Genomic DNA, 22,634 nt, shown 5'->3' on the forward strand with positions numbered 1-22,634 from the left:
GCAGTCTGTTTCTGCATGTGCGAAGCAAACTTTCCAATGATTTTGAAAATGTTATGACAGTTTGAAACTCGAGTCGTCACGTGACCAAACCAAGACGACAGATGAGCCATGACATTTGCAAGCTTAGCCCGCAAGGACTGTGATGTCAATTTAAGTTGACAGCAGGTGGCAGTACGGAACAAAATGACAGCCGACCTCAAATGGGAAAAAAAAAAAAATTTCTGCTTCTTTCATTAAAAGAAAATCTGAACTTACCCAGGGATGGGGGGTGGTTGGGTGTACATGGATCACTTTGTAATGTTCAAACATGCCAAAAAAAAACCAAACTGGTTTTAATTGTCAACCATTAAAACAATAAATTCTTAACTCACCTTCAACTGTGTAAGCTGTGTCAAAGATGGATTATATCTTGTTCCGAGGTGGTGAGTTCTACATTGTTTCTCTCATTTCTTTTTTTTTAATCCAGTGCTGATTTCGTTTGCCGGTAAACCTAGCAAATTTATGGTCCTCCTAATATTGGCATCACATTTTTCCTTTTTGCCATCATCTTGTGTGGTTTTCACTATTTAATTAAGACTGTTGGAATTCTAAAATAAAAAGACAATATGATCATGTTGATGAAAAACGTTGTCTATGAACTGTTAATTGAGAAGTCGCGGAAAAAATAACATCTCTCATTTGTCAATTTTATTCTTTCCTTTAAACACAAACGTAATAAATAAAGAACTTCTGATGGGTCAAACCATGCAAACATTGACTTTCAACATAAAAGATTATTTAGCAACCATCTCACTGACTTTGTTTTGGACAAGTGTGCTTGTCCTCATATGTATGATGCCGTAACATAAGTGCACCTAATTTAAACATCACCATACCTGTTTGAAAAAGCACAGGCTATTATGTATTTTCAGCCATTTACACATACAGTACAAGAATACTGGTGTACACATAGCCTGTCAGCACACCCTTTCAGGTAAATTCTCAAAGTATGAAAAATGAACATAAGTGACAGTCAAAAGTGGTCCAAATCAATGTGACATGAGGAAGAAAACTTGATCTGGCCTATTAGAGGAAAAAGAAACATGTTTACTATTGTGGTTGACGGAGTGCAAAATATTAGAAACGGCTCCAGGTACAATTTAGTGCACATTCTGCAACGCTGCAGATGTTTTAATATATTAAACATTATGGTAAATTAATACCAATCAAAACTGAACAATTATATTTGGAAGGTCATCATTTTTGTTACAATACAGTATTTGTGTTGTTACTTAGTAGTCATGTGTAGCCATTGCTGTGTTCCCAAGTAGACCAGAAAAAATTGCAGGACTTTTCCCCTTTATCCATTACAGTTTTATTAAATTATTCTGAGTTTACGATTTGTCCAAATTTACACAGACATGCTAACCTTTTATTTATTTATTTTTTTCAACAATTGTATTTACACTTTTAAATAAAGTTGACTACTTTAGTAAAATCTTTTGGAACACTGAAATATGCATCTGGCTGTGAAAGGTTGATGATGAAAACATGACGTGACAGTGACATGCACACATTCGCACATACAGATCAACAGAATATGGAATATGAGGGTATATTGTACGGAACTTGTGGACATAATTTAATAAGTGCTTTCCGAAATTCCAGTCCAGCAGAAATGATTCTTTATGTGTCCAGGTCCACAGTGGATTCTGTCCAAATGGTGCCATTATGATACATGGGGATCCAATATGACACAAAGCTTCAAGGGAAAGCACAAATATGTTGAATCTTGAGTGCAACCCAACAGGGCGAATGTTCAAAAGGGGCAAAAAGCCACAAACGCGTCTTCCTCCAGATTTAACTACAGGAGGTTCTGTCCTACTCTTGACCGGGACAGCTCTCCCAAAAAATGAAAAAGAAAATTATATTCCAAGAGAGTCTTCTGACAAATCTTCCTTCTATTAATAAGGTCCATCTTTCCATCAATGTCTGAGGAAGTCAGGGAGGGAAGTTGTGAGTATTAAAATCAGATGAGTGGGCTGTGGTTGACGCATGTGACATCCAGCAGTCCAAGATGGTCAAATTCTATTTAATCAGTGCATCATTTTTTTTCTCTCTGACCAAAACATTACCTTTAATTCTCAACAGTTCTGTGAAGCAGATTGGCAGAATAAACAAGCATGAGACATTCCATATGTACAATTCAACATTTGCTTTCATATCTCCTAACTAACCTACCTGTCTTTTACTTCTCCTTGTGTAGAGCTTCTATGAAGGCTTCAAGCTTTTCCTGGATCTCACGAACTTTCTCTGCAAAGAATCACAAAAATTAGATTTCGCTAGACACATAATCAACAGTCACACATTTGAGAGCAATGACAAATGCATTTTACTGGGTGTAATATGCAAAAAAATTCCACTCAGACATGTTTCAAGCTCCAAAACAACACTCTCACCAACAAGGACAACATAAGATAAAAACCCCTTTCTGTAGTAGAGGAGGAAGAAAACCTCAAAATTCCAACCTTTGTATCATAACACTTTGATAAGGTGGCAGAGGCATTAGTGGGATATTACGACACCTAATGGAAGCATTAAGGAAGCCTGTGTGGGGGCATGCTAACAAGCCAACGGAGTAGATGTGGGCTAGAATGAAACATGGCCTGAGATCCGTCATAGTGTCACGCGGGTCTCCACAGGCGGGCTCAAGTACAACTGAGTGTAGTCTGAGTGTGACCACAGGGCCAATCAGAGGATTACCAACATCTGTCCACATGGATAAAAAGTACTTTAGAGGTGTAGGGAAAGTAGGTTGGGATCATCAAAACACTGGAAAGCCCCCAACTCGGGCTTCAAAGATCAACTTGTTCTGATGTGGCCGACGTTCCATGTGCGACACAGACTCAGACATCAACACATTTGCATATTACCAGTTGGCCAGAGGGCATATGAGGCTAATTAAACACTTCTGACACCTACTGACCACTTGGAGAACTCCTTTAATTGTTGCAATATTACACCCTGCAAAAATTAATAATAGTAGTAGTAGTAGTAATAATAACAATAATAATAACAATAACAATAACAATAACAATAACAATAATAATAATAATAAATCAGATTTATATAGCGCTTTCAAATAAACGCAAATTATGTCTTACTGAGATCCTCGGCCAGTTGGACTCGGCGCCCAGTGATGAGTTGAGATTTCTTCTCTGTATCCTCTCCAAAGTCCTCTAGCACCTCCTTAACGTTTTTCTCTAGTCGGCGCACTGAGGAGGATAATTATTGAGTGAACAAGCCTAAAATACATTCAGCAACTCATTTCTAATAGCTATGTATTGCGACAATCACTTCAAGCCAAAGAAGACTGACAGGCACAAGCTTCGGATATTACACAATGGAGTCCGATATCCAAAGCTTCTTTCTATCTTTACCTTCAGTGTTGGTGAGCTGCTGTCGAAGTGTGTTGGCTGTGATGACCAGCATCCTCTGAATTCTCCAGAACAGAACAACATCATTGCACTCCAACTGGGAAAATGTGTCAGAGTCACTCACTGAATATAGCTAAAGTGAAGATTATAATGACAACCTTAGAATGTTTATTTCTCTTCTCTTTACCTCTGAGTCAACAAAGTGCCTCTGGTAGTAATAGAAGCCCCTTTTGCAGAGGTTACAGTGGGAGAGGGATTTTTGCAAAAAGTGTCGTCGATATAGCTGATGCCATGTGTCTTTGATCTGGAGTGAAAATCACAACGTTACTTAGTAAAACACATTATTCAAGTCCAATAAATTGTCCGTATCATGGACTCACAAGTACTGGGTCTACTTCTACTGCTCGAGCCTCCAGGTTCTTCCTGACAGTGGTGACCTCATCATTGGCTAGGTAAGCCGTGTGCTCATCGTGCAACTTCAGCAAGCGCTCCAGCTCTGTTTTTGTTTCATTTCGGATATGCTGAAAAGTGAGTGATCCGGGTTAAGCATTAAATCATGCGTTATATTAGCTTTAAAACTAAGTGAGTTAAAAGTAAGCCAGTGAACAGTGTAGAAACGTTACCTGATCTGGTGTTCGGTTTTTCCAGTTCATCCACCTCTCCTTCCAGTCTGGACCAACCATATCTTTGATTACAGCTTCGGCTGCAAAATAAGGGAAGATTAACACAAACATTTTTTGCACAAACTAGTCCATTTGGTCCAGTGTTAGTGAAATGGCACTTTACACAAATACCATCAAGCATATGGTCGCTGTCAGGTAGAATGCTTGCATCTCCAAAATTCAAGATATAAACATCTTCTTGCTCAAGTTACCGAACACTGCATAATTACAGTTACCAGTTGGTTAAAGAGGAAACTGAAGGGAGAAACCCCCAGAAACAAATGAGAACTGAAAGATGTCGTAAAGGCCCGGAAAAGGATTTCAAATGAAGTACGCAACAGTCTCCAGAAGTCAATGTATTGCAAGCGTGATGCAGTTACTGCAGGTAAGGGTTTTGCCACAGATTCAGTTGATTTAATAATGTCTTTTGCAATAGTTTTGCTCACTTGAAAAGTGGGTGGGTTCAAAAAATGGTACTCTGTCCTGAGTTATCTAGATGTAAATACCATGAAAAAAAAGGTGGAATTCTGAACTCTTTTTCTAATAGTCATCTTTTGATCTGAAAGGCAAATGTCTTCAGTATAGACAAACACCTTTCTAGTACTTTTGGACTTTTGGAGGTGGCTCCATTTAAGTACCAATGGAAATAGCAATGTAGCAAGATTTTCCAGAAATGGTTGGTTGGAAATGCAAATTCAACCTAAGCATAATGAACCAAAATTTTCAAAAATTGGATGATAGGTCTGGAGAAAATTATTGTGTGTATGTGTGTGTATGGACATTAACATTAACATTTTTGTGTGACATCACATCGAAAATCTGGTCAAAAAATACTTTCAAATTACAGTAAAACAGTATAACTTGATTATTTCTCAACTTATCTCCTTGACCCTTTTATTAACTGTCTACTTTTCAGGGAACCATCTTCTTGAGATGGTACAAGCCGAAATGTACGAGGGGTTCTCCAAGTCGAGCATCAAAATTATTGTATTGTTTTAAATGATGTCACTTGCCCTAAAACCTTGACGTAAATAATGCAAATGGAAATTGCAGTTGAAAAAGTCATCTACTTTTTTGGCGGTGTTTGAAGTGCTAAGTACATATTTTTTAGAAAATTCCACAAAGGTGGTCACATACTGTCTTTGAGGCGTGACTGCAAGGTTTGTTCCATGAATTGAATTGCTGCATCCCACTGAGGCTTGTCCGTGATGGAACTGTCTTCTAGGGCATTGTGCTGGATCACCCTCTGATGACACACACCACAAAAACATCGCAAGAATATTACAAATGCTAGCTGGCGTATATGACCTTGAATTCACAAAAAATGTTGACAGTCTGTTTACCAGGCTGTCCATGGCCCTCTCGTTCCACTTGTGCCTCTTGATGCTCTCATCCTTCACGGCTTCCTTCAGCTTGTCAAAAATGTCATCCTGGTCTTTGCCTTTGTACTCAGCCATGAAGCGAGCAAATTCCTCCTGCAGCGTCTCCCAAGCAACCTAAAAACAAGATCAGTTTCATTAAAGCTGAAGAACATATACAGAGGAAGTTGTGATGAGGTAGTTTGCTTCTCAACAGATTGCCCCTTATCACATTTTAAATCTTCTAGATAAATTGGTCAGTAAAAACAGGAATTGGGAAGGTGTTTGTCACGCTGTTTACAATTCATGTGGTAAAAAAAAACAGACAACCTATGAGAAAACATGTTTGCACAATATTAAAAATCAAAATGTCAAACCACACATTGGACTCAATCACAGATTGAACGGCTCAATGAATGGATCAACATCTTTGTTCAACCTTTTTACCTCGAGGGCTTTGTGTGGAAGCTGTTTGTCAGTCCATTGCTTCAGCTTAATGTCTACAGTGGTGTTAAAGGTCCCCGAGTCCATTGTTTGTGCAGCAGGTAGATAGATGTTCTCTATCACATGTGTTGAAACGCGCTCCCACAGCTTCTTCTGCAGGATGGCTTCCCTGTTTTGGTATAAAATCAAACATGCCAACTTCAAGACTCAACATAAAGGGTGACAGCATTTGATTGTTACTCATGGTATTTGATTGAAAGCAGGCATGCACTGGACTGTAGATTCCTATACAGTTTCACTATGACCCTGTTAGCAGTTAAGTCCCCCTACTATCCCCTCATGGCAAGCTGACAATGGAGCAATACTGCCCTTGCCTGTGCACCAAGTCCCCATATGAGCAAACTACAGTCCAGAGCTATGACTCATTTATCACAAATGGATGCTCATATTTCAATATGGCTCCCTTTTGTTCTGGATAGCCATCTACACTGCCAATAAGCATGATCGCCAATAGCGCAGGTTGGATAACAGGGCCACCAATGTTCATGTCTGACCATTTATCAAGAATATTGATTGCAAAGAAATGATGGCAAGCATACTGGGCACAACAAACCAAGCCTACAAAGATCCCCATTGCCTTCAATCCCTCCTTACACAGACTTACATAAGTTTCCCCTTATTTAGTGACGGCAGCATTTTTATGAATTCCAAGATACATATTCCTGTTGTCCAGATCATCTTTGCATTCAGACGAGACCTTTTCTCAGTTCATCAGTCTACTGACCTCAAACTATGGATGGTTACACACATCCAAACTTAGTCCACCGTCATCTTTCTTCTACTTGCCTGTAGTTCTTTGCTTCATATAATGTGCATAAGCACAAATTGGGGCCTGGACCAACTTTGTTTTAGAACAAAGCCAGTGCCAATTTCCAATAGCACCCACGTGGAATTACTAGGTATGTAAAAATGTTAATTTACCACATAAAAGTACATATACATTGTCTGTTAACTTATACATAGCAAAAGTACTATGAATATTAAAAAATATACATTAAATTATCTTACCAGTGCTGTGGGGTTACTTGACTCAAGCTGATGACTTCATCCAAGATTTCATTCTTGGCCTTCTCATATAGTTCATTCTGTAAAAATATATCTGTATAATTAGTCCAATGTCAGATAACATTTTTTTACTGTTTGTCCATTAAAGCATTATTTCTATTATGAGACAGTTCAAAACATAGGTACATGTGACAGTTTCTTGTTTCTATGTCAACACGCGGTATTTCTGGGGAGGTTACACTAAGTGTTTTTTCGTTCTTACCCGGTCCAGTTCTCTCAAACGAGGGTAATTGTTTTTCCACTCAGTTTCCAGATTGAAGCGGGATGCTAGAGAAAGAGAGAAAAGTGTAGTACTTAAATTATAAACATATATTCATCACAATTTTTATTTAGGATGACATACAAGGAAATTAAAATGTCCTTTTCCACGAAATAGTGGTTGGTAAATCAACAATAACAGCACAGACATGACATGAGCTTGTGAATGAGCTTGTGTGTTTCACCTGTATGACGTAACAGCAACGCCTGCTTCTAATGGTGCCAAGCTAGACTAAAATCGGGTGATGACTTACACACTTAACTAGCCCCTAAGGACAAAAGGGATTGGGACCATCACACACTCTTCTCAGAAGTCTGTGGTTTATTTCTCATTTATGTGAATAATTTCTCCATGTTTACGCAGCTCCACACAAACCCGATGTCAAGCCACTGTTCCCTATTCAAAATGGAGATTAGGTTAATTGCTAAGTTTTGGTGCCACAGTTGCTTTGAACAGGGATGGAGACCGGTTTAGTGTGATTTTATGAGCTGTTGATCGATACAGCACACAATAAGCCTATGGGAACTGCACGAGTATGGCCATAAATCTCGGGTTCTCTTAGCCTGTGATTGTCTCAACTAATTGCTGCAGGAGCGCAGCGCTAACATAGGAAAAGAGGTAAGACCGGAAAAGTACGGCCAATCAAGTGGGTTGGAAAGCGAAGTTGGGTGGAGGGAACACCTGTTCAGTTCAGAGACAATGTCCTACTGGCACTGTGAAAACCACTGGATTCATATCTTAATGAACAAGGTAATGAAGCTAGTTCAACATGTTTGTTAGAGGCAAAATCATTGAGTCTCGATGGAATGGATGAAAGGATGGCATTGTATGTGTGGGATATGAGAGATCGTAAGACAACTTGTTTAATGATTGTTTTTCCACATATGTACATTTTTTTTCCCTCAAAAGAGTGCTGCACCTTTATGAGGTGCAGTAAGACAGCTGAGTCTTGAGCTAGAGAGCTAAACCCGGGGGGGGGAGAGAGAAAAAAAAAAAAAAAAAAAAAATCATTTGTTAAGCATCGTATATTGGGACGTAAATGCCAAAACCACAGTGACAAAGATCATACTGTCACATTCAAATGGGATTGTGGACATTGTGAAATTAAGTTTCAGAAATGAGATTACATTTGTTACAGTACCTTTAAATACATCAGCTTGCTGTTCCACAGACTCTCTGACCATTTTCCAAAAGCAGTCTGAGACGGCCAGACTCAAGTTCTTTGTGGTCACCTGGTGGGCCTTCAACATGCCATCCCTAGTGACATAAGACAATTATTTGGCAGCAAAACACAAATGAATGCCATAAAACATTCCATTTATATGTAAATGCAAGGAATCACTTCATTGACTACGCTTACCGCAATAATCTGGAGTTCTGGAAGAAGTCCTCCTCATAGTCCTTAATCGAGTCAATGCTCTCACCACTGCTTCCTATATATGGATCGACAGCAGGAGAAATTCCATCATTTCTGGAGTTATACTAAATTATATTATGAAATAACATTTATTCAAAACACATCAATGCAGAAGAAATACCTTTTCCTGTCACAACAGCAAAGTATCCCAGAGCCTTCATGGGAAACAGCTTACCCTCAACTATCTGTTGGATCTGAAATAATAGATCTGTTTTTTAATACCATGCTACAGCAATGATGAGCATCAGATTCAAGTAGGGATGTCTGCCCTCTTGTGGAGGCGTAACTTATAGCTATAATTGATCTATTTCCTGGACAAATAAAGTAGTTCTGTACTTCAGTCGCATTGTCTGTAAATATATTTCAAAAGACTTGAAGGTAGTCTTACTCGGCTCGGGCTGGCCAGGTTCTTCTCGGCCAAGTCCACTTTGGTCAACACAAAGATGGTCCTTTTCCCGTGGGGGTCCATTTGACTAACCAGATCAGTTACAATGCTCCGCTCTGCATCCACGCTGCCATCTACAGGGGGACAGATTACAAAATAGGTTTACACTGCCACACACTGTTATCTCCTGGCTTCAATATAGTCATTTTAACTGGAGATGCAAGATCAAAGCTCACCCTGAATGCAAAGGATGATTGCATTGGGGTTCTGCATGTAGGCCTTGCTAATACTGAAGATGGTCTCCTTAGTGTCTAATGCCATGCCTGTTGTCACCGTCTGGGAAGGACGAATAAAAAAAATAAATAAATAAAAACTAAAAAGGACTGCACTTAAATAAGGTCAGGAGTTATTTAATACATTATTTAAAATTTCAAGGACGCATCTGTTGAGGAAGGACGCATCTGTACTTGCTCCTGCACTCGCTCGTGAATCTAACTACTTGTTGATTTTTGCATTGGGATTTTTAACTACATTGTTGCAGAATGCCTGGCGGAAAAAGAGCTGACGAGATTGAGGAGATAAAATCTTCTCTTAAAAAACTCAGTGGAATGGTTGCCGAATTACTTGAAATGAAGAAGAGCATTGAGCCACTTCTTCAGGAAATACAGCAATTGAAGAAAGAGACACAGGAAAAAGATCGACACATTGTTGCCTTGGAACAAAAAGTGGATGATTTGGAACAAAATCTTCGTATCAACGATGTGATAGTCACCGGTATCAAGATCAAGCCGCGCCGTGGCCCTTTGAGAGCTGCGACTAGCACGAGCACGGAAGATTCTGACCAACATTCAGGGAACGAGACTGTGGAACAGCAAGTGACACTTCAACTCAGAGATTTGGGATTAACTGTTGATCCTGCGCACATTCAGATGTGCTTTTCGCTTCCAACTGGAGGGACACGACCACCGGCAGTTCTGATCAGGTTTGTTGACAGAAAGAAAAAGATTGCTCTTCTGAGAGACCGTCACAAGCTTCGTGGGAAACATGTCTACATCAACGAAAACCTCACCAAACGAAATGCTGACATCGCCAAAAAGGCTCGACAAATGAGAAAGAATGGACTTATCGAAAGCACGTGGACAAAAGACTGCCGAATTTTTATTCAAACTAAAGATAACTCTGGTCAACTAAAAACATGAATCGTGAAAGGAGCTGAGGAATTGGCAGCGCTTGAGAGACAACAGTAATTCACAATATCACAACAACAACAACAACAACATCACTAATTACCCAAAGCTGGAGTTGTATATGATTATTTGCTGACTTTGCCAAGGCTAACTCTTGTTTATACACCTGCATTGATAACATGTATTGCTGTTCCCGTTTGAATCTAAATATTGTCTGGCTCGAATTCCGTTTGGACATTTGTTCTAACAGTCAAGGCTACATGATAAGGCTGTATTGTGGCTCCAATGAATCTGCTGTCAATACGCAAAATGGGGGTTGGTGGTCTGGTTCCTGGAATGCAGCTGGCGTGGGCCGCTCTGCTGGGTGAGCTAGGCTGGGCAGCGCACAGGAGTCATCAGATCCACAACATGCTAGCAACCAGTGGTGCTACCTGACCAGAATCGAGTGCTGAAATTGCTTGAAAGCAATGGGCCGAATGCAAGCCGATCTACTCTTCTGGAAAGCACAACATGTGTGAAAGCTGATCCGAGGTCAGCGAAGACCCTACTGGTGAAAGAGAAGAATTGCGCTTGCCTTGGCTGCTCGCCTGGCGGGGTGGGCTTGCTGGTGGCGTCTGGGGACCGACTCACCAGTGCCAAATGACTGGGACTAGCCACAATCTACACACGGACATTCAAGATGAACTGAGCGAGCAGTGTCTGGGATAGTATGGGATGGATAACGATAAAAATTAATGACTATTCTAAATATTGTATATGATTGATGCGTTATAGTAATGGGTCGATGGGGACGGGTCTCGAATAAGCTTCGGCTTCTACCCGTCAGCCCTTCTTTCGGATGTCAAAGTTGCAAATGATGTGATGTGATTGATGTAAACTGTAATGTGTCCGAAAGGAAAAAATGAATAAACTAACTAAAACTAAAAAATGAGATATAGCCCACATTAAAACACTCTGTTTTTGGATGAAAAGTTACAAATTAAAAAAATAAATAATTAAAAACATGACAGAATGTCAATGGATATCTACGTGGCCTATGATTGGCTGGTGACTGGTCTAGGGTGTAACCTGCCTCTCGGCCAAAGTCAGCTGGGATGGGCGCCGGCTCACCCGTGACACGAATGCAGATGAGTAGTACAGAAAATGGATGGACAACAAAAGACAGCAGACAGGTTTACTCACACTGATGACACCGGGCAAATCAACAAGAACCATTCTCTGGATTCCTGGGCCTTTGACACTCAATGATATTGTCTGTGAATTAAATATACAATCAAATTGACAGTTAATTAATACATTTAGATGTGTAACCAACATTCCATGTATTCAATTCAAATGTAAAACTAAAGGACAAACCTCACAGCTGACAGTTTGTCCTTCTTTCACGCTCTTTCTCATCCTCAGCTCAATCTCGTGCCTCAGAGCAGCCAGCTGCGTAGCACAAAAAAGAAAGTTAGTTTTTCTGTGTATTTGTGCCAGAAAAAAAAACAAGTTTGTGTCTTACATCTTCCTCCTTGGTCAGGTCAAACTCGCGGCCACTGTCTTTGAATAAAGCTACATGATGTGGGCCTTCACTCAGGGTCACCTGCAGAAAAGAAAAAAAACACACAAAAAACCCGATGGTCTTGCACACCTTCCTTCTTGTATATACTCCCGTTCCCAGATTGTATTTCCAAGTACTTACCAAAAAAAATACATCGCAACAAACAACATTCACTCTGGTCCCATGTACCTTAACAGGTGAACGTGTCATCATCTCTCCAGATCCTCTGGGAAAAATCCTGGCCTGTGCGATCATTTCCAGGACGCTCGTCTTACCAGCACTCTGATCGCCCACCACAACCACCTTTCGCGACAGTGGGAGAGGAAAGGGTTGGAAAAAGGATGCAATCCTCGTTAGGATAAATCAAAGCCAATCTTCACTCATTGATCAGTCATGAGTTTACCCAGTGCATTCTTACCCTGGGCAAATGGTCCTGTGTGTTGTAGTTGGCGTCATAGTCAGATAAGATGTCCAAAACTTCAGAATACAGATCAATAAGGGATTTCTACAAAAACGACAAAATGAGACATACTTTGACATTCCTGTTATCTTTGGTGTAATAACAATTGTACACTCTTAGGTTTTGGAATCAATTGAAAATACATCCTAAAATTGGTGGGTTTCAAACAATGTGTTTCTAGAGCAACCAACCTTTACTTTCCTTTGGTGAATCCCTTTATCGTCTTTTTGCAGGACAACTTTTCTCAACTCCTTGTTCTCTTTCTCCAGTCTCTCCAGCATGCGCTGATACTTAAGCTATGTAAAGATGACAAGAAACAACCAATGTCAGCCATGTCCCCACAATCACTTCACTTTAGGACAAAACTATAGGGAGATTTTTTTTAAATATACAATTGCAGCCAAGTAAGGTATACCTTCATGCAGTAAAGATCAGCATCACTTGTCCTAAATCACCACCATTCAGTCAAAATATTTTTAGACTGAATGACATTTAAGACATTTTTCATATTTCGGCTAATTCAGGACCACAGAATAATGAGCATCAAATTATATATAAAACCTAAAACAGAGTACTCTCTGTTTAAGTGTGAGTCTACCTGGGTACGAAGCAGGTCCTCTTGGAGCTGGTCTATCTTTTCTTTATCTGAGGACTAGTAATCAGAGAAGAGGGTGGGGGGCAATAAAATGAGTTAATGCTTCCTTCTTGCAGGACTTTGGGTCTTGAAGTCTGCATAAGCATGAAATCTGACCATTTCACAGTACACAACATGCACATTGTAACAAGAAGAATTTAAGTGTATGACAGAATAAAGCGACAGTGGGGGAAAAAAAATAAAAAAATCAGGCGTACAGTCCTTATTCTGCTCGTCTTCTGTTCCTTTCACCTGATGCAAAACAAGAGCTCATACTTCACACCAATTGACATAAGCTCTTATTCAAAGATCACAAAATCGTTCACAGGCAATTCAAGAGTAATTGTTGATTCAAATCCCATTCATTTACATATTTTGCACATGTGCAGCAGATTTGTTTAAATTATCACCAACAAAACAGGGGACAGCTCATAGGAATAAATGGCATTTGGAAGGAGGGTGTAAAGACCAACAAACAACTGCAGAGCAAAAGACTGTTTAAACTTGACTAACTGCACAAACAGCGTTAGATTGTTTGGAATGTTAATAAATAAGAAATCATTGTATTTAGAAGTGACAATCCTGCACTCCTTGACTGTACCAGAAACGTTTCAAAAAGTACAGTTCACAACATGCAGAGGTTTTCCATTCTTTACCACATGCTCATTCACAAAAAGAAGTATGGTTGTGCAGTGCACCATGAGTGACATCTGGGACCAGTCACCAGACAATGAAAGTCCATGTTTGGCCCGTCAACAAGAGATTCACGCAGCATATTGTAGCTTGACAATATATAGATGAAGGTGATTGGAGAACGGACATTCACTGTAGGACGATTAACTAATAGTGTAGATTTTATTTATGCAATTGCTCAACAAAAATCCATAAATGAGACTTGTTGCAATGTATTTGCTGCAAAAGGCAACAGTTCTACCAATTTAATATCGACTGAAGCTTACACTTGTAAAATTAGGTAACAAATATTAGAAAAACATTAAGGCACTGCATCAACTGAGAGATGCTTCTAAAATTCTGGTTACCTCATTTAGCATGGGAGTTAAGATCTAAAAAGTATTAGGATTGAGGTCGGACAGGGTATATGTACAGTAATAGTTTTTTGGGGGTGTGGCAGTAAAATGCACTGTTGCCTGTAGTTACAGTAATGGTTTACTCAACATATTGGAGGGATTTAAAGTTCAGCTACAAGTGCCCAAATTCGATTTAGACTATTAGATTCACTTGAACCATGCAGTGTAAATCTAGCCCTTGTTAGTGGCATACGTTAAAATGCTTTCCATCGAACAATGCACTCGGCCATACAAAATTAGATAAGCTGTGAACCTTCTAAGTGGAATATTCTTCTTCTTTTTTTTTTTTCTTTTTTTTTTTTTTGATAGGGTGGCTCTAGGCGCAGTGGGACCGGCTTTCACCTTGCGTGTGTGATGAGGGGGGCTGGGGTTCGGAGGCGGAGTGGGAGCAGGCTCTGGCGGTGGGGGACGCGCATAATTGGCAGCAGCTGCCCGCCGGACCTCCTCCTCATGCCGTTGGATCTGCTGCTGAATAAGAATGAGCTCGCCGAGCAGACCCTGCTGGGGTACGTCATAGTGAGAGACAGGCAGGAGCAGCAACACAAACAGCAAACAGCCCACAAGGCCATTGCTGGATCCCAACACAGGGCCCACACATTGCACCATTCACTGGTACTGTTGCTGTCAATCACCACTGGGTCAACGATTCAATTATGAGAGTCTTGCCACCATCGTCAGTGCAACTCCAAGTCTGAGACCAAACTTTGCAAAACTGACGGCAGGAGAGGTGACTAATACCACAATCAGCATCTTTGCTCTCAGAAAGTGGCATCATTCTGTTCTTCCAACTTTATGGGTCTGTGCCCCAGTGCACCAAGTAAAGACTATTCAGGTATGCTTGGCTGAGGTTGACATGGAAGAACACAACCATGTATGTTGTTATGAACGATCGAGCCCTCTTATTGACCTCAAAATCTTGTTTAAGTCTTCCCAACAGAGAGGACACTGTTTCAGCATCTTTACTTGAAGCACCCCAACTTTATTCATGTATTGATGTTGAGTTGTGTTGTGTATTTTAAGCGTCATGTTGGAGATGATTGCAGAAAGGGGGGCGTGGGGGGGAGCACATCAGGGGGAAAGAGCAACATTTTACAAGCATTCACCTACAAATAATTTTATACATAAAACATAAAATAAACATTGGGGAGAAAAGGACAAAGAACGATAAAATAGTATAAATGGGATGAAGCAAAGATGACGTGACACATGAGGGAACACCTCAGCAGTGTGCATAAACAAATACTGCCGCACAGTGAGTACAATTTGGGTCCTCGATTTACAACGGAGCTATGTTTCATAAATATGTACGCAAGTTGAAACAGTTTACCACTAACTGAAACTACCACAGTAATAAAATCATAAAGTAAACTATTATATTTGTGGTAACTGAATATGCCTTTTTTTTTTTTTTTTTTTGCGTAACGTGACAACGTATTCTTCCACTGCTGCCCAAATTAGTTCATTGCATGCTGTTTGAAATCTTTTATCTTTGGACCGTCTTAAACCGAGGACCCAATTATCTGATAATATAGAACTGACATTATTTTACATACTCAGCACCGGTCTTCCCTTCTCCATCCGCTGACATCCTTTAAACATGTCAATTTCATTATCCATCATTTCTTTGGTAGTACGATTTTTTTCATCTTTGTATGTCTCACAACAGATATCTGGTGTTGGGGAGAATCTAACTCAAGATGACAAAAATTGTCTGTGAGCAGCCCATTCAAACGCCATTAGCATGCAGAAGCGCTACTCACAGGTGAAAAAATTCACTGGCACCCTTTTTTTTTTCTTTCGCCACTTAATATATGCTATGTCAATGTTCGGCCAATGTAGTAAGGACACATTACACCCGTTGGGCTGTCGGCGAGTGTATACGGACAAGGTGTGCCCACCTTTTAAAGTCAGAAAGTGTGCAGCTGTGCACCTTTTCTTACTGAATCACACAGGAGAGGAGAATATGCCCCTATAAGAGCACTAAGCACAGATATGGTGATGTTGTCCACATCATGTGGGAGGTCTCAAGTTTTTAAAAATTCTAAACTCTAAACAAAATAATATAAAAGATTTGTTTTTTTTTCACCACACATCTGGGAGTTTTGGATGTGAGGCTGAAGGGTGGTGAATTTACCTTTTTGTACTGCTTGTCATCTTGTGACGCAGCCGTAGATGCATCTGTAGCTTTCAATGGAGGCTCTCCTGAAGTTTCTAACGGAGAAACAACAGCATTAAATCTGACTATTTTCTACATAATGCATACATTCCTCAGGTGACAATGTTCATTGCTAAATGTCAGATGTGCGGAAAATATAGCCAATATTTTTTTTCTTAAATTTTAATATCTTTCTATTCTGCACAATGTGTGAGAGGTTCAACATTCAACAATACTGTATTTTTGTATTGTAGTTCGCAGTGGCGTACCATTAACGATTAATAATTGTTTTGCTACCTTGAGAGGGGCAAAATATTAACAAAAAACATCTCACTTTGATGCGATCTAGATGTTAAACTACAAATGCAACAGAAATCAAATGATTATTGCCATTATGTTCAGCAAAAGTTATTTACACAAAATTTAAATCGGCATCAAAATGTATAAACAACTCATGGAGGTGACAACAGTGGTTTAACATTCAATGGGTATGTTTGGGGGTAAATGCCTTAGGATAATTTAGTGTCATTACTACCACGAATAAAAAGAAATTACATGCAACTGGCCAGGAGACAGTTATACTAGATTCCTTTTGTGTTTTTATGACTCACAGCAAATGTGTTGTCCACTGACATTTTGGTTTTTCTATGTGTCACTGGAAACACGGTGACAAATTCACCTCAGAAAAAGGTGTGTATTTTCCAAACATCTGAGCATTAACTAAAGGTAGAGGTAGATTGCGCCATTTAAAACAGAACATACGGAGCAGTGGATAGAGAGGGTGGAAGTCAAAGGAGGCATAAACACACTAGTTAGCAAAGGTTAAAAAAAATAAAATAAAAAAATAAAAAAAGAGAAAAAAAAAACATGAGGAAAACATCATGGGATTGTGTTGGTGAGGTTTATAACCGAATAAAAAGCAGCCATACATGTTCTGTGGGAATTGAAATTGAATTTGTCATCTAGTAATAACTGCTTCCAATCAAATTCAAAGGAATGTTTGAGACTTTGAACATTCAACAGTTATACTACATGAAGTGGAAAAACCACTGCACACTAAATTCAGAACCTGCATTGACTGTTTGATAGCAGCAAAATAGAAGCCAACATCTAAGCATGGCAAGGACACCACAAATGGGCAAATGGGCCACCGAAGTACATGGAGATGCTTGTTAAAAATAAAAAAAAATAAAAAGCAGCAGAAAGAAAAGCGGTAGGTGGGCAGCACTAATGAGTTTTGATGTACACACCTAACAACAGAAGCAGACCAGAAGCTCCTTTGACTTCACTACCCAAACTCACACCTGCGAATAATGTGGATGAGGATAGAGGGGCAGGGGAGGAGGAGAAAGGAGGAACAACACAAGAAAAAAATAAAAATCATGAAAGACTGAAGCAGAGGGATGATGGTGAATGCAGGGACACATTGAAATGATGTGCAAAACAACACATGCTTGTGCAATTGTTAATTGTTAAATTGTGTCGTTTAATTAAAATATGATTAGACAGATTAAATGTATTTTATTGGCTTGCCTTTACTTCATATTATTTTATGTGTATGTGTATGTGTATGTATATATATATATATATATATACATACATACATACACATATATATAAATCCCCAAAGCCCTCCACCCCTGACATGTATGGGGGTCTCTCACATTTTAAAGATGTTAAAAAACGGTATGTGTACCCCACCTAAGTACCAAGATTGTAGCAACTAACCAGCTGCTTGAGTACTGGTTCTAAGAGATGGAATGGTGAACTTTTTTTTTTTTTTTTTTTTTTTTTTTTTTAAAGATATTAGAGGTTGCCATGCAAACAGACATGCACTAGACATGAGATGAAACACTTATTAAGCAATCACATTCCTTTTCCACGAGTCACAGCAAATTCACTAACACTTAGGTATTTCTACATATTGCTGGGAATGATGACAACTTTTTGTCATCATGCGCATTTTTGGTACTATGGCTTGCTCCCACATTCCAGACATCTATGTGCAAAAGAAATGTTAAAATGTTCCTTAAAACATAGCCTCTTCAACTTCAAAATATTTCATGATGGTGACAATTTAGCCTGCGAACAGATGAATTTCATTGTCATTCCTTCCAATGGGGAAAACTATTTTTGAAATTGGAACAAAATGGAGGCCGAGCAGTGTCACTACATTATGCTGCTGACTGTGTTGGGTCATTGAACACCGTTTTCCACCACACCTAACGGATAAAGCCCACACAAAGCAAATAAGCAGGTTACAATTACAACCTCACTGTGTTAGCTAATAGGACTTCATATTTCATTTTAATGACTGCAAGCCCAGTCACAGTGCCCAAACTCCAGTCATACACAATCTGCTCTGTGGCACTGGTCGACTTCCAAGCTGTTCTCATTTCAAACTACTTTTCTCCATAGGAAAAAAACAGAGATGCGCAAACTCTCACTGTATTCAACCTCCAAGGTTTGTTTGACTTTTCGGGAAGATGGATGCAGTATTTCTGAGGCTCTGTTGACTCACCAGAGGACAGGAGACTTTTGATGAAAGTGAAGTTCTCTCCTATCTTGTCAAAGTCAGGCAGTAGTTTGGCTATTTCCTCCATCTCTGGTAGAGCTTTGGCCAATTTATCTGAGGAATGATTAAGAAAGCAATTCAATGAAATTCACGCATAATTTTGCCATCAATATATTATATTAACACACTGTATCACCGAGTATGTTTTTGTCTTTCACTTAAGGGTACAACGTAGAAACACTTACCAAGATCTATTTGTTCGCTCAGCTCCCACACAAAGTCAGGAATGACCCAGTTGTATTCACTAAAATCAGGCAGCATATCCTTCCACTCTTCGTAAGTCTATAAGTGAATTGACACAGGTGAGCAAGTTTCACATTAAAATACAGAACAATAAAATTTTCGCTTTTGAGGAGTCTTGTCTTTGCAGTATAGATTTCTTTACGGAAGCAAATGCACTAATTCGTAAATGTGAGATGTATAACCATTCTGAGTGGGTCATAAACAGTGAAGAAGAGTGTCCTAAATTGTGGTATAATTCTGGATTTTCGAAGAATTTTGACAAAAAACTAAAAAATAAAGGCTTGAAATGTAGAATTGTGAAAATAAGTTTGCTTTATCTGACAAATTCGGTATGGATGAGAAGTGGAGACAATTGATGGTTACCATACAGAATACAGACCCACAAATATAGACTTGTATGCATACCTTTTTAGCCGTGTATCCTCCTCCCACCGCGCTGCCAAGCAGAATGTATCGCAGCTTCAGCAGCCTTGCAGCGAGTCGGCCCAGCCAGAAGTTGCGCTTCTGCTGGTAGCCCCGGCCCCCCGATCCCGGAGGTGGCTTCGGTGGCCGCATGGGTAACCGTGACATGGAGGTGAAATACCGGGCCGCTGTGCGATGAGGTGGACGCTGAGAGTTTGCGTTTCCGTAGTAACGATGGTGGATGGCACGGTACAGAGGGTGCAGCTTCTGAAGTGGGATGCGAAATCTTACTCCCGTCCTGGTAGGGACCAGATTCCTGCATGCCATGCTAAAAGAACAATTAGACATGATTTTCTCATTTTGTTTCACCTATTTATTGAACAATTGTACACTGAACATTGTACTGTGATTGAACTTTCCACATTTAGAAGAAGTAGAAGACGCAATTGCTGCATTTGTAAAGACGCAAAGTGTGTCCTACTGCCTGATAACCTGGGTTAGGCTGGTAATGCTGAAAATAGCCAATTTTCCGTGGCAAAACAAAAACTTCGTGAAACGACAGAAAAGGAGTGGATGGAGGTAGGAACCATGCCCAGTGCATGACCCAGTCCAGCATTTGAACAATCAGAGCCGTTTACGGAAATAACGCCAGTAGAGAGTTGCCGGTCACGGCAAAAATATCCACAGACTACACTTGATTTCCACCACCCCTCCATTCGCTTATCATTGACAAAATTGTCTGTGTACAACGACGATGACAATGACGTATTGTGATGGAGGTAACGTATCAACACGTCATTTAATCAAGGACAATATCCATTGACTTAACCTAGAAGAGTCAAATCATTCGTTATCTTTATCAAGCTAGCTGTTAGTCTAGCCAAGCTAATGACAAAATACACCCAAATAAGGCCAGCTCACGCTACAAAATGATAACGTATTCTACATATTGCTTTAAAAGAATTGGCATATATTTCAGTAACTACACGTGCATAAATATTTACTGAGAAATCTAATAAGAAGCGATTAACATGGCTTTTCTCAGACTGTCAGCTAGGCTAATGCTGCTTACCTTTTACCTCATCGTAGACGACTGGCTAATGTTATGATAAGTATTAACCGTTTCTTTATTAAGTGTAAACTTACCATGAAACTTTACTCCCAACGCGCAACATGGTGCTGATGTTACCAGCAAGATGACACAGATGCATCTACAAGTCACACATTAAGATTAGCCCAATGCATCTTTCCACAAGATACACACCCGCCTATCTCGTTAGCTAAAGGACACAGGCTAGAATGACAACCCACTTCCGGTATCCCGGTCCCACAAACAAATCGGCTCTGACGGAATACACTACATTCGTTCCGAAACAGTTAAATAAACATAAAAAAATCCAATGATTAACAATCTATTAATTAAAAAAAATAGAATCAAATAATTAAAGAGTTAAATAATGAAAGACAATTTGAAATATTTTTCTGTTCAATATATTTATAGTATTTCACACTTTTGAAAAATTATTTCAAACAAACTATGCTGTCATATTCATGTTATATATGGGCACAAAAATAACGATTGTAATAAACAATTAAAATGTTTATAGTATTTCTGTTTATAGTAAAAACTATTTCAAATCAAATCAAAACAAATAGTTATTTCTATAGCACATTTCTTACTTTAAAATCAACACAAGGTGCTTCACATTTGGAAAAAAAAAAAAAAAAAAAAAAAAACACAACGCAAATCAAAAACACTGACCGACTCCCTCCCACCCCCTGTAATAGGCGGTTCCCTGGAATGCTCCACACAGAGTAGGTGCAGTTTAAAAAATAATAATTAAACGCCATCTAGTGAGGAAACACTCAAATATATATAAAAAAAATAAAATAAAAATAAAATAAAATAATAGAATAAAAGCAAATACTAAAAAGTGCATCTAAGTAAATGAAAACTAAGAGTACAAAAAAAATATATAAGATAGAGAAACACCATAATAAATAAATGTAACAAATAACAGCAAGCTAACAATAAAATAGAGTAAAATAAATAACAGATTAATTTAAAAAAAAGTATACAAAGGATAAAATTTAAATGTTATACAGGATAAATTACAATCAAAGAAAAAATATACATATTTTAAAAAGTCAAACATAATCGATAAATAGAAAAAGGCAGTCAAATAAAAAGGGTCTTGAGTCTACCTTTAAAAAAATATCAACGTTCTCTGCGGCCCTGACACTCTCTGGCAGGCTATTCCACCGACGAGGGCCATAAACCTGGAACGACACCTGACCTCGGATCTAGTGTTAGATTTGGGTATTGTTAAAAGGCCAGAGCCGGACGACCTGATGGTCCGCAAGGGTTGATATGATAAAAGAAGACCATCAAGGGCTTTATAAATAAAAGAACCAATCCTTAAACACACAGGGCACCAATGCAGAGCCTCTAAAACCGGCGTAATGTGCTCCCTCTTTCTGGTCCCTGTCAGCAGACGGGCTGCTGAGTTTTGCAATAGTTGTAACAAACAAACTATGCTGTCATTTTCATAAATTTTATATCAGCACAAAAAAATAATTATTGTGATACTGCTATGATCCGAATACAGTGTCAGTCGATCAGTGGCATACAAAACGGATGTTGGGGTGACCGGCCAATTTTGATCCCTCTAGTTTTTTTTTTGTTTTTTTTTAACTGTTTATGTGTGTGTGTTGCTACATAAGTCTTGCTAAATTTATGGCCATCAATCACAGCAGGATGGCACGTCCACATGTCCCTTCATCTACAATTGGTGGTGTTACAATCTTACTTTGAAACTCCAACCATAGATTAAACTGTCATTTGAAACACCAAACTGAGTTTGAAACCCTACTTGGAAAACTTACCCCAGTTGAAAAATCTTCCATCCACTGGATGTTTGGGGGCCACCTCCATTGGCCCCCTCCTTTTGCAAGTCCCTGCACCCAATACAAGTGAAATCTGTGAGCTGCAACATTGCAATAAGCGGTTCAATACCGAGTACTGCACCGCACTGTTATGTAGTCATTATGGACAATGTTTGGTAGAGCTCTTGTACTAGATCTCAACCTTCTGAAGTTACACATGTATTTAAAAAAAAAAAAAAGTACCCATTTCTCATGTTCTGCATTACAGATTGTAAAATTATACTTCGCGGTTATCTGTACTCAAAACAATATCTTCTTCATACCTCAAATAAGGATAGATTTTCCGTACCCGGACCTCTATCACTGAATGGGGACAAAACTAGATGTAGACATAA

At 39.2% G+C, this 22,634-nt stretch overlaps 1 protein-coding gene across 6 annotated transcripts; it reads right to left on the reverse strand.

Annotated features, from left to right (window-relative positions):
• Nucleotides 1-674: 674 nt before the first annotated feature.
• On the reverse strand, nt 675-20,674 carry opa1 (OPA1 mitochondrial dynamin like GTPase). Of its 6 annotated transcripts, none has more exons than XM_077534202.1 (31): nt 20,500-20,674; nt 19,357-19,681; nt 18,894-18,990; nt 18,655-18,762; nt 17,384-17,437; nt 16,113-16,189; nt 14,321-14,476; nt 12,855-12,908; nt 12,448-12,552; nt 12,215-12,301; nt 11,986-12,099; nt 11,758-11,838; nt 11,610-11,684; nt 11,436-11,507; nt 9,303-9,402; nt 9,070-9,200; nt 8,803-8,875; nt 8,625-8,697; nt 8,406-8,521; nt 7,208-7,272; nt 6,949-7,025; nt 5,884-6,049; nt 5,422-5,574; nt 5,216-5,324; nt 4,040-4,119; nt 3,797-3,937; nt 3,604-3,720; nt 3,420-3,513; nt 3,144-3,254; nt 2,221-2,292; nt 675-2,132 (listed from the first exon to the last, which is right to left on the reverse strand). In XM_077534202.1, the coding sequence occupies exons 1-30, from the start codon at nt 20,562-20,564 to the stop codon at nt 2,228-2,230; spliced, it is 3,141 nt and encodes a 1,046-aa protein (XP_077390328.1). In that variant the 5' UTR covers nt 20,565-20,674; the 3' UTR covers nt 675-2,132; nt 2,221-2,227. The 6 variants fall into 6 exon arrangements, with proteins under 6 accessions (XP_077390328.1, XP_077390327.1, XP_077390329.1 ...); XM_077534201.1 differs by having other exon boundaries at nt 14,321-14,479; XM_077534203.1 differs by lacking the exon at nt 17,384-17,437 and having other exon boundaries at nt 14,321-14,479.
• Between the last annotated feature and the right edge of the window lie 1,960 nt (nt 20,675-22,634).

Source organism: Festucalex cinctus, chromosome 10 (assembly GCF_051991245.1).
Source record: "Festucalex cinctus isolate MCC-2025b chromosome 10, RoL_Fcin_1.0, whole genome shotgun sequence".
NCBI lineage: Eukaryota > Metazoa > Chordata > Actinopteri > Syngnathiformes > Syngnathidae > Festucalex > Festucalex cinctus.